The 13256-nt window shown below is 43.3% G+C and overlaps 1 protein-coding gene across 8 annotated transcripts in view; it reads left to right on the top strand.

Moving 5' to 3' along the window:
• The window catches only part of HYCC2 (hyccin PI4KA lipid kinase complex subunit 2), a 100244-nt gene that overhangs the window by 56117 nt on the left and 30871 nt on the right, over positions 1–13256 (top strand). For all 8 annotated transcript variants that reach the window (XM_075118064.1, XM_048868859.2, XM_048868857.2 and 5 more), the window contains 2 exons: positions 2647–2762; positions 3338–3433. In XM_075118064.1, the coding sequence (XP_074974165.1) occupies positions 2647–2762; positions 3338–3433 (212 nt within the window). The remainder of the gene's footprint in view (positions 1–2646; positions 2763–3337; positions 3434–13256) is intronic.

Below are 13256 nucleotides of genomic sequence, written 5' to 3'. Positions count from 1 at the left end.
CCATCCTTTCACATGTCTACTGCTTGGATGCTGTTAGCATATTTAAAGCATGGTTCTGCCTTATCAAATACCGAAACAAAATGATCCAAAAATTAAACTACATTGTTCTGCTGTATGTACTATTTATCTGTTTAAAAATCCTTGTTTGCCCAGCTCCAGCTTGTTCCTGTGTTTTAGTGCTACCATACCTTTGTCCTCCAGCAAGATTACCAGTTGAATTTTCTGTGCTGTAGTTGATGAGCAGGGAGCACTAAACATGTTCCATAAATGCTGCATTGTGGTGGGAGCTTTGGGAATGTGGAGGAAAGTGGAAACTGAAGAACTTTGATCCCATACTATGACTCATGAGCTGATTTGTAGTGGCCTGCAGCACACAATGTGCATGTATAAGCCCTTATTTAATAGCGTTTTTCTTAGAATTAGTTTCAAGTGGATTTTCATTTATTTGGCTCTCTTTTTATATTAAATGTGTCTTACTAAGATATTACTAGTGAAATCCTGGTCCCACTGAAGTCAGTAGCAAAACTCCCAGTGACCTGAATACAAATAGGATTCCACTCTAGGATTTTTTGCCAATAGTGGCTGTTCTTCAGGGTTGGAGGTAGAATCAAACATTTCTTAGTAAATAGCTATGTCAAGGACATAAAGCAGTTGTAAGTTATTTCCTTCCAGTTTTCCCCTTATGTGTAAAAATGGACGCAGTCCTCTTCTAATTCATAGCTCTTTGCAGTCTAAAATATATCTGAATAACAATCAAAAGTTTCAGCGCTATTACATCTGTCGTATAAATTACTAATGTGTGAGGTGAAAGGTGCAATGTATTACTGCACTGGGCTTCTGCTTCTGAAAACTGGGTTTAAATCCTGCATAGACTAATGTAAAAGTGAATTTGTGGTTTCAGTCTAGTCCCTAGCAGATGTGTGGCCACATCACAGAACCACTGTAAATGAACATAGGTTTTGATTTTCACATGAGACACCCAGGATTTAAATAGAGGACGTTGCAGGTCAGTATTGAGGTGTGTTGTTGCATCTGGAACTATGTAGAGCAGAAGTTCTCAAACTTTTTCTAAACACTGGACCCCTTCTTACCAGAGCAGCAGTTCTCAAACTGTGAGTCAGGACCCCAAAGTGGGTCGCAACCCTGTTTTAATGGGGTCGCCAGGGCTGACATTAGACTTTCTGGGGCCTGGGGCTGAAGCCGAATTCAGAGCCCCACCACCCAGAGCTGAAGCCAAAACCCGAGGGCTTCAGCCCTGGGTGGCAAGACTCAGGTTACAGCCTCCCTGCCCAAGGCTGAAGCCCTCAAGCTTTGGCTTCGTCCCCTCCCTCCTCCGGGTGTCGGGGCTCAGACTTTAGGTTTGGCCCCTATGCCCGGGGCAGTGGGGTTCAGGTTTCGGTCCCCCTGCCTGGGGTCATGTAGTAATTTTTGTTGTCTGAAGGGGGTCATGATGCAATGAAGTTTGAGAAACCCTGTATTAGAGGAATTGCTTGTGAACTATGTGCTCCGTTTATTTGCTGTCTTGGGAAACAACCTTTTGTCCCATTTGCAATCCCATAATATCCCTAAGGCAATGACAGCAATTTCTAACATGGAAAAGTGATGACTGACAGTGTTAATACAGTTCAACAACTGGAAACAAGAGAGAGCCAGTACCATATAACCCTTCATCTTCTAGCATTTGCAGTGCTTGCTGAGTCACCTGACGGTAGCTTAGGCCCCATCACAGAATGAAGGGAACTAAGGCCACCATGAAGTCTGGTTAGTTGAACTCATCGACAGCATGCACTATTGACTGACGGAGACCACATTAACTAAGTGGGTTGGCACACAGACCCCATCCCTGTATAGGGGCTGGCTGCAGCATACTTCATATGACCAACCAGCTTGTTATAGACCACTAGCACATGCTTCACAGACAACAATTGGACATCTATTGATGTCAGGCAAGTTTCACAGCACATACCCCCACTATTTCCCCATTTTCATGTGGCACCAGATATACCTCAGTCCCACAAATCAGTGTCCATTAAGTTCTCCAAACAAAATGAAGGGCCTTGATATACCACAGTGTATTTAGTATTAGTGGGTGTTTTGTGACTCGTGCTCTATGCGTTGAGCTGAAAGTATGGCTCTTGGGTGTTGATTTGTGCATGCTAGTTGCATGTAGTTGAAACAGAATTATTCTGCTGCTTTTGTCATTTTGTGGGGGACATGGTCAACTTGAAATTTTAAAATGTGAGTTAAAATATTCCTCCTGATTTTCCCTGTCACTGTGTCTTGGTTTTGCAATCCTATTTTTTAATGCTTTCTCTCCTATTATTGCCTGAAACAATATGGGAAACTGACTAGGCACAAAATATAGAAGGTAACGAAAATGAAATGTTATTTCTCTAATCTTTCAGTGCTGGTATACTGAATTTTTATTAAAACAAGCGGCGCTTATGTAAATCATTTCAGACACAAGTATGATTGGTTTAAGGTGACTGTGTCCCTTTGGAATATTTTAGGAATAATCTGTAGCAGTTTTACAGATTATCACAAGAGAGAAGTAGAACCTTTTTCTAGATAAAATTTCATGTGTTTTGGATCCTTTCTATGCTAGCATTTCCTGTTTTTATTTTCCCCATTCCTTTCCCACCCAAGCCTTCTACGATTGGATCCATGGCTTTGACTGAGGGAGCCCTATGTCAACATGACCTCATCAGGGTGGTTTATAGTGATCTTCATCCTCAGAGAGAAACCTTCACTGCACAGAACAGGTGAGTAGTCAAGTTGTAGATATTTCATTAGTCTGAAGCATAAAACAATGTTAGGTCAATAGACCTGTATATAGCGAGTACTTTACCTGTCTGGCTCTTCTCTTACAATTTAGAGCTTGTAAGTCTGTTACTAATTCATTAGATATAAATAATTTCTCCATCGGATCCATTTCTGCCAGTGGTGTCTCCAAGCAGTCTGGAAGGCTGATTGGCAGACATAGACACTAGGTTAAAATAGTTTATGGGAAATGCAAACTTTTCCTATACTATGTCTGTCTTCAATCATATATTCTAAAATAGCTTGTTGCTTTATTCGTCTATACAATGCAGTGGCATTAGGATAGTAATCTGTTACATCTCATGCCTTTTAAAGTATTTAATATTTAATATTAATATTAATATTTAAGATTGACTATTTCTAGTCAGTGAATTAAAATGGAAGAGCGATAGCTACTGGCTGATGTACTGTATTTCTGGTGCCATCTTGTCCTGCGAGTGAACCATTAACAATGTTTAAGTTCTTCTGGTGGACTATTAAAATCTGAATCCATGTATTTTCTTTTGTCTGTCTTCAGGTTTGAGGTGCTTGGCTTTCTCATGCTGTGCTACAACTCTGCTATTGTCTACATGCCTGCCTCCTCCTATCAGTCACTTTGCAGGATGGGTTCCAGGTGAGGATTTCATGCTTAAGGAACATTTCTAGAGTTATAAATATGCAAAGGAAGCTAATGGATTTACTCATTCCCCTCTGGTAACTTGACAGATCATAATTTAATTAGAAACTTAATGCTGTTCTTGCATACGAAAACAATGCATTGATTGTATATCAATTTCATTTGCTTTAGTTCTAGGTTTTGTTTTGTGGAACATTAATAGTAAAAGCTGTAGTGTGTCAAGACCTGCAGTAAATGCAAATCAACCTGCATCTGTTTACAGTGACCCAAAAATAGGTGTACCAACTATTTCCTCTGTTTCTGAATATTAGTTGAATTTACTTTTGAGTTGCTTTGGATGACTGACTTGAACAGCATTTTGACAGTTTGTTTCATAACAACACCACGCTTGGAGAAATTGTGCCATCATTTCTCATTCTTTATACCCATCCTTTCCATGACCTCTTGCTTGAGTAGTATTTAAAACAGCTTTTTGAAATAAAGCCCTTCTTTTTGTTCTAGAATCTTAAATATCTGTGATCCCCCCACCCCATCATCTCCTTTGTGCCAGCTTGTTATGCTAAAACAAACAGGCCACGGGTGGCTAAACTTTCTTTAAAATACATACTCACGAAGCAGCAGAATCCTTTTCTCTGTGTTTTTGCTATGCCTTGTCAGCTTCAGCAGTGTATTTCTTGTAAATTGCTGACATGCATTATACACCATGCAGATATTGTTTTCCCCAGTGTACAGCAGGATCAAAATAGCTTCTATCAGCTTCTACTCTATTAGAACACAATACATACTCCCACCAAGGGTTCTTGTCAGAAGCTGGGAATGGGTGACAGGGGATGGATCATTTGATAATTCCCTCTGGGTACCTGGCATTGGCCACTGTCGGAAGACAGGATACTAGGCTAGATGGACCTTTGGTCTGACCCAGTATGGTCGTTCTTATGTTCCTATTCTAGTCTTTTTTTTTTTAGTTGTTGTTTCTACAATTTCTTTGTTCCTGAATCTCACAGAATGGAGTTTTTCCTTGATATACTTCTGTCACCTTCAGTTGAGTTATACCACGGCTGAGTTTGGCCAAGTGTACTATACTTCTTTACATTTGAAATGTTTCCTTTCTTCAGATATAGAGTGGAATAAAACCTATAACAATGGACTGAATTTTAACACTGAATAATTTCACTATGGAAAATGGTTCCCCGTAACTGGAATAGTAATTTGCACATTTTGAAATAGTTTGAAAATTTTATTCAGTTTCACCATAAACTGAGCTTCCCTGCATCCAAGTTCTACTATATATACACTTCACACATTTGTGGAGAGCCTCCAAACTCCTGTTCACCCGTGCACCACCTTCTCCCTGTCTCTTCCTGCCCCCCTCAAAAAAAACCCCTAGCTTCTGGATTGATGCCCACAAGAAGTGAGCTAAAAATAGTCATGTGGCTATCAAGGTATGCAAATCAGTAATTGTGTAAATTGTTGTTCTCTTATCTTAGCTCACCCTTTCCCACCTCGTTCTGTTTGTTTGCTACCCCCACTTCTTTTATCATAATTTATCATCTGGATTTTAGACATCTGTGGCAGGAATCTGAGTTTTACTTCTTCTATAAAGTGCCTAGTACACTTCTGTATAAATAATAAATAATGCTTACCTCTAAGCCTTCTGATTTTTTCTTTCAGTGTATGTAACTAGTTTTGAAATGATATTCTGTCCCCTACACCACAAAAATCACTTGTATACATATTTGAAGTAAGTGATCCTAAAACTGATTGTTATATCACCCCACCCCCATCCAGAATGGCTCTTTTTCACTGGCACCTTCTGTTTCCTGTCCTTAAACCAATTTTGTGATCTCCTGTCTCATACTTTCTTTCTAACTTTGTAAGTCACTCTGTTCTGTGGTACATTATTAAAGTGTATTATGAAATTTAGGTAAATCATGTCCACTCTTTCATCTTGTGCAACTATGCAAGTAATGTGCAGAAATTTGTCAGGCCTGATTTTCCACTTATAAATCAGTGAAAGTGTTTTCTTAATGTTCCTTGATTTAGAATTTGTTAATATGTAGAAATGTACCATATTTCTTCAAATTTCAGTGTTCAACTACAAAACTAAAACGTCTTATAAAATCCCAGAGTACCACAATAACACAAACTTGCCTTTGAAAAACATCTCAGAAGGTTTTTGTTATGAAACGTATGAATTGCTACCTTACAAATGTTCCATTACTGCCATTTTGTTGCCCAGTCAACCAGTTTTGTGAGATCCCTTTGTATCTCTCGGAAGTGTGCTTTGGACTTAACTATCTTTTGTATATTTTGTATCCTCTGCAAATTTTGCCATCTCACTGTTTACCCCTTTTTCCAGATCATTTGTGAATATGTTGAACAGTACTGGTCCCAGTAGCGACTCCTGAGGGATACCAATATTTATCTCTCTCCATTCTGAAAACTGACCATTTATTCCTACCCTTTGTTTCCTATCTCTTAACCAGTTACTGATCCAGGAGAGGACCTTCCCTCTTATCCCGTGACAGCTTACTTTTCTTAAGAGCCTTTGGTGAGGGACCTTGTCAAAGGCTTTCTGAAAATCTAAGCACACCATATCCACTGGATCATCTTTGTCCAGATGCTTGTTGATCTCCTCAAAGAATTCTAATAGATTGGTGAGGCATGACTTTCCTTTACAAAAACCATGTTGACTCTTCCCCAACAAATCGTGTTCATCTATGTGTCTGATAATTATGTTCTTCACTATAGTTTCAAGTTCTTGTTCTTCTTCTTTGAGTAGTGTCCCGATGGGTGCTCCACTGCAGGTGTGCTTACACTCCACGTGTCTTCGGAGATTTTTGGTGGGTCTTTTTGGCCCGTGCATGCATCCTACACATCCTTTTGCCCCACACTGAGAACATATAAGCCGGTTAACTGTCCTCCATTCCTTCTCAACCACCTTGGTCTGAGATGGAGCATTAGAGTGTCCACTTTGCTATTAAAAGCTTGTTCTGTAGTCTAATATTTTCTTTTCCTTTTCTTTAATGTATTATATTTAGTTGATTTTGTAAAGGGGCCTGGTTTATAATCTTTCCCCAAGGCGGGGGGGACGAGGGACCTTTTTTTGTCCCAAGATCCCTGTCATCCCAGGATATGCCAGGATCTCTGAGTTTCAAACGCTGCCTCAATGGCTGGGAAGCTTTCCTGGTCAGTGTCAGGCTTTCCCAGCATATCTGCTGTTTGGGGGATGGGGGATGCATATCCCTTTAAAAGCAGAGTCAGGTAGAAAAGAGAGATAAAATTTAAGCTCTTAATGATGGAGCGTTCTCTCCATCTGGCCTCGGATCCAGGCCAGGAGACTGTGACAGAATATACCCCTAAACTCTGAGGAGACAGAGGCTAAGACTGCATGGGAGAGCTCATGTCCTGCTCTGGGTACCGCTGAGGCTCCACACTCTGTTGGTACCAACTCTGGACCTTGGGCTCTGGGCTTCTCTAAGACCGAAGGTGCCAAATATACCTCAGTACCGCAAACCTCCTTCACGCTGTAGAAGCAGGACGCCACGGCGAATGAGCCTAAGCAGTGTGCGTCTAGGACTGCTGCTCATTCCATTTCTACAGCAATGATCATAGACTATCCTGGCTCCAGATCTCCGGGTTCCCAAGAGAGGTCCAAAACACCATCAAAAACTTTTCCTTTGATGGGTCAAAACATTTTGCTGAATCCACTGATGAATTTTTGCATCTCTTAAAGGATTCCCGGGCCACTTTATGCTCCCTTGGGATTTATACACCTGCAAGAAAACAAAAGCTTTGCAGATTCCAAATGGTGCACAGATCCCGTCCTCAGCCATTTTCAGGATTTCAAAGACCCATTGAGCTGCCCAGAGGGAAGCCAAGGTTTCATAGACCATCCATTCATGTGCGTCCATCACTTAGCCTTCATCGTCATCAAAGTGACAGTTCTGGCAGATTGATCAAGGGTCTGGAACAACCCCAAACTACCAACGTGCAAGCTACACCATTCTACCTGTTCCTGCCCCTCCTCCCTGTAGCCAGACAGCCAGCCCCACCCCCTCAGACCAGCATTGCTGGAAACACAGGAGGAAGCCGGAACAGAGCACTTAACATATATTCCAGCACAGCCTTTGAAGCTGTGAAAGCACAGGTGTGCTGCTACAATGTGTCTCTGGGAACAGATACAACGATTAAGCTCACAGCAGGCAGAGGCCCTGTGACAGACATGGCTCTTAGCCCCTACTAAATAGCGTGATGCACACACACCAACATCCTAGGTGGGAAAATATTTACCCTGATAAAAGAAATGTCCAGTAGTCGACACTTATTGTTTCTCTCCCTTGCAAGTGTAAACTACTCTTGCGAAAGCTGGCGTCACCCAGACAGACCAGCCTCAATTTGGCATAAGAAAGGAGAAAGAGAATAAAGGAGTACAGAGGTATAAGTAGGGGACCTACAGCACCATGATTTTTGAGTGCTTTTCACTATCTATTTGCTGGTCAGATAAGTGACAGCCTCCCAAGGCTTCTGCAGCTAAGAGGGTCCCTAAGCCTTGTCCCTTATTCGTCTTTCCGTGGAATTGAGTGACCGATCCTGGCTTGGCACCGCTGGAATCGAGAGATGCAAGGAGGGTAAGAAGCACCCACACCTGATCTCCTATCTTTAGTGTACACATATTTTGAAATAGAGCTCTATACTTTGTTTTCTTTCTTTGGGATTGTGGCTTCAGTTTTGTAACTTGTTTGTGTGTGTAACATCTCTACATTTAAATAAGTAGGCACTAGCAATTTTGTAACCACATGATTAGAATCTAGCTTAATAAATTTTGGTAACCATTTGTGCATAAGCCTGACTTGTTTTCTCTGGTTTACTGTAAAGCAGCCAACACAATTAAAGAACCTCAGCCGTTTTGGCTCTAAAGCCTGGCCATTAGGTGAGAGTACTAAGAGCCTAGCGTTGAGTTGTGCCGCCTCCACGGGACAAACTCTTGGGGCACCTGTCAGTCAATCCTGGCTGCCCGCTGCGAAGGAGCTCTGAGCTCTAGCAGTTAAAGTCACGGGTGGTTAGGACCTTGGGGCATCCGTCAGCCTAGCCCGGGCTGCCTGCCGCGAAGGGACAGTGCGTCCTAGTGGTTAAAGTCACGGATGGTATAAACGGGCATAGCTGGCACCTCACCAAACATCCTTGGCCGTCGGCTAACACTCCCCTCTTTGGAAATAGTCTCTTCTACTTTCAGCCCGCATGGGATCAGATCACATCCGACACACTGGTGTTGGAAATTACATAATCCATCCATTTTACCTCTCTCCCCACTATCCACCCTCTTCTCTGTCCCTTTTCTGCGACCCTTCTCATGAGCTCTTGCTAGAACAGGAAATCAACTCCCTTCTATGTATAAGAGCCATAGAAACAGTTCCAGCTCAATGCTGGGGGAGGTGTTTTTCTGGTCCCAAAAACGAATGAGGTATGGAGAGCAATTCTAGATCTAAGACTCCTAAAAATGGCTTTGTGAAAACACAAAAATTCAGGATGGGTGACTCTCTTGCAGCTAAAATTCCTTCATTAGAATTAGGAAATTGGACACCTGTTATGTGGCAATTCATCCTTTCTCACAAGTGTCTACTCAAGGGCCAATCTGACAAAGAGCCTCTCTCAGCCACCAAGACATCATTGTCCCTGTTTCGCAGACTACGTTTGTATCTCATCATCAAGAAATTAATTTTGAGCCCTGTGCAAAGGATAGAATTCATTGAGGCTTCCTTAGACAAAGTGTCAGCCAAAGCTTAGCTTCCCATGGACAGGTTGAACAAACCTCAGCTCAAAAATTCAAGTCAGTCCCCCGCCTTCAACAAAAACTTGCCTTCAACTACTTGGATATATGGCAGCTTGTACCTTTCTGACCCAATGTGCTAGGTTACAGCTTCGATGTTTCCAGGGCTGGCACAGGATGGCACTCCCAACAAACACATCCTGAAAAAACTGGTGTCATCCCTCAGCAAATATAAGATTCTCTGGGTCATAGAAGATTAGGGTTGGAAGAGACCTCAGGAGGTCATCTAGTCCAACACCCTGCTCAAAACAGGACCAGCCGCAATAAATCATCCCAGCCAAGGCTTTGTCAAGCCGGGACTTAAAAACCTCTAAAGATGGAGATTCCACCACCTCCCTAGGTAACCCATTCCAGAGCTTCACCATCCTCCTAGTGAAATAGTTCTTCCTAATGTCCAACCGAGACCTCCCCCATTGCAACTTGAGACCATTGCTCCTTGTTCTGTCATCTGCCACCACTGAGAACAGCTGAGCTCCATCATCTTTGGAACCCCGCCTCAGGTAGTTTATGGCTGCTATCAAATCCCCCCTCACTCTTCTCTTCTGCAGACTAAATAAGCCCAGTTCCTTCAGCCTCTCCTCATAAGTCATGTGTTCCAGTCCCCTAATCATTTTCGTTGCCCTCTTCTGAACTCTCTCCAATTTGTCCACATCCTTTCTATAGTGAGTGGCCCAAAACTGGACACAATACTTCAGATGTGGCCTCACCAGTGCCAAATAAAGGGGAATAATCACTTCCCTCGATCTTCTGGCAGTGCTCCTACTAATGCAGCCCAATATGCGGTTAGCCTTCTTGGCAACAAGGGCACGCTATTGACTCATATCCAGTTTCTCGTCCACTGTCATGCTCAGGTCCTTTTCTGCAGAACTGCCGCTTAGCCAGTTGGTTCCCCAGCATGTAACAGTGCATGGGATTCTTCCGTCCTAAGTGCAGAACTCTGCACTTGTCCTTGTTGAACCTCATCAGATTTCTTTTGGCCCAATCCTCCAATTTATCTAGGTCATTCTGGACCCTACCTCTTCCCTCCAGCATATCTACCTCTTCCCCTCCCCCCCCCCCCCCCGTTTAGTGTCATCCACAATCCCTGGGGCACTCTGCTTGATACCAGCCACCAACTAGACATTGAGATTTTGATCACTATCTGTTGAGTCCGATGATCTAGCCAGCTTTCTATCCACCTTATAGTCCATTCATCCAATCCATACTACTTTAACTTTCTGTCAAGAATACTGTGGGAGACCATATCAAAAGCTTGGCTAAAGTCAAGGTATGTCATGTCCACCGCTTTCCCCATATCCACAGAGCCAGTTATCTCATTATAGAAGAAAATCAGGTTGGTCAGGCATGACTTGCCCTGGGTGAATCCATGTTGACTGTTCCTGATCACCTTCCTCTACTCCAAGTGTGTCAAAATGGATTCCTTTGAGGACCTGCTCCATGATTTTTCCGGGGACTGAGGTGAGGCTGACCGCTCTGTAGTTCTCCGGATTCTCCTTCTTCCTTTTTTAAAAAATGAGCACTATATTTGCCTTTTTCCAATCGACCACGACCTCCCCCGATCACCTCTAGTTGTCAAAGATAACGGCCAATAGCTCTGCAATTACATCAGCCAACTCCCTCAGCGCCCTCGGATGTATTAGATCTGGACCCACGGACTTGTGCATATCCAGCTTTTCAGAATAGTCTTTAACCTGTTCTTTCACCACTGAGGGCTGCTCACCTCCTTCCCATACTGTGCTGTCCAGTGCAGCAGTCTGGGAGCTGACCTTGTCTGTGAAGACAAAGGCAAAAAAAGCATTGAGTACTTCAGCTTTTTCCACATCATCTGTCACTAAGTTGCCTCCCACATTCAGTAAGGGTCCCACGCTTTCCCTGACCTTCTTGTTGCCAACATACCTGAAGAAATCCTTCTTGTTACCCATCACATACCTTGCTAGCTGCAACTCCAATTGTGGTTTGGCCTTCCAGATTACACCTCTGCATACGCGAGCAATATTTTTATACTCCTCCCTAGTCATCTGTCCAAGTTTCCACTTGTAAGATTCCTTTTTGTGTTTAAGCTCACAGAAGATTTCCCTATTAAGCCAAGCTATTCGCCTGCCATGTTTGCTGTTCTTTCTGCACATTGGGATGGTTTGTTCCTGCACCCTCAATAAGGCTTCTTTAAAATACAGCCAGCTCTCCTGGACTCCTTTCCCCCTCATATTAGGCTCCCAGGGGATCCTGCCCATCAGTTCCCTGAGGGAGTCAAAGTCTGCTTTTCTGAAGTCCCAGGTCCGTATTCTGCTGCTCTCCTTCCTTCCTTCTGTCAGGATCCTGAACTCGACCATCTCATGGTCACTGCTGCCAAGGTTGCCACTCGCTTCTACTTCCCTGTTTGTGAGTAGCAGGTCAAGAGGAGCATATAGTTGGTGGTTCCTCCAGCACTTGCACCAGGAAGTTGTCCCCAACACTTTCCAAAAACTTCCTGGATTGTCTGTGCACTGCTGTATTGCTCTCCCACCAGATCTCAGGGTGATTGAAGTCCCCCATGAGAAACAGGGCCTGAGATCTGGAGACTTCAGTTAGTTGTCCAAAGAAAGTCTTGTCTACCTCATCCTCCTGGTCTGGCGGTCTATAGCAGATGCCCACCAATATATCACCCTTGTTGCTCTTGCCTCTAAACTTAACCCAGAGACTCTCAACAGGCTTTTCTCCAGTTTCATACTGGAGCTCTGAGCAATCATACCGCTCTCTTACATACAGTGCAACTCCTCCACCTTTTCTCCCGTGCCCGTCCTTCCTGAACAGTTTATATCCATCCATGACAGTGCTGGAGTCATGTGAGTTATCCCACCAAGTCTCTGTTATTCCAATCACATCATAGTTCCTTGACTGTGCCAAGACTTCCAATTCTTGGATAGAATGGGTGGAAAGAGTCAAACAATGTCTGTGCAGGTGTTCCATTCATCCATAATGACAGATGCCTCTTGCGTTGGGTGGCACATTTAGGGATTCACACCATTCAGGGCAAATGGTCTGTCCAAGAAATATGGTTACATATCAGTCTCCTAGAGATGAGGGCAATTAGGAATGCCAGTATCTTCTTCCTGCCGTCGGGCGCACACACACAAAATTATGACAGACAATCTAGCCTGCATGTTCTGGTTCAACAAGAGGAGACATGAGATCCCCTTCTCTTTGTGCCGAAGCGATGAGCCTATGCAATTGTATATAGCCAACTGCAGCCTAGTTTCAGCAGCTTAGAAGTCATCTGAAGAGGAGCACTCATGGGGCAATATTCGAAAAAAGAGAGATTACTCACCTTGTGCAGTAAATGGAGTTCTTTGGGATGTGTCCCCCTACAGGTGCTCCACTACCCGCCCTCCTCCTCCTCCTGCTTCAGAGTTTCCTCTGTGGGACTTTGCCGTGGAGCAGGAATTGAGGGCGGTTAACTTGTGCAACACTGTGGTGTCCTCATGTGGGGTATGAGGATGCGTAGGGCGCATGCGTGGGCTGAAAGGACACTACTACCAAAAATCTTCAATCAAAGGCACATGGAATGTAAGCACACCTGAAGTGGAGCACCCATAGGGACATGCACCTCGAAGAACTCCAGTTACTGCACAAGGAGAATAAACTCCTTTTGCTCCTAGTGTAGATTATAAATGCCTTTTTTCAGGAGGGCAGAGGGTGGCAGCTTCTTTTAAAGAGGAAACATTTGCTCAGGAAGCCATGACTTGATGTGGAGAATCTTGTCAATTATTGTATTGTTTCAGACCTTTTTTGAAAGATGGTTGAAAAGGTTGACAGTTATTTTTGGGCACTGCCTGGAGTCCTCAGACTTCCTTGACCTTGGTCCATCCAGTTTTAGGCGTAGGTATAGTACAGAGAATAGCCTTGGGAAATCTGCCCTGTGGATTTTCCTGTATTTCTTGTATTTAACTTCCAATAATTTTGCTTTTCTAAGTGCATGTCTCCACTAAATTCCATCCAAAATTCAGCTGAATT

This window comes from Caretta caretta, chromosome 11 (assembly GCF_965140235.1).
Source record: "Caretta caretta isolate rCarCar2 chromosome 11, rCarCar1.hap1, whole genome shotgun sequence".
NCBI classification, from domain to species: Eukaryota; Metazoa; Chordata; order Testudines; family Cheloniidae; genus Caretta; species Caretta caretta.
The sequence above is the reverse complement of the archived record's forward strand: the minus strand, read 5'-3'. Positions and strand labels throughout refer to the sequence as shown.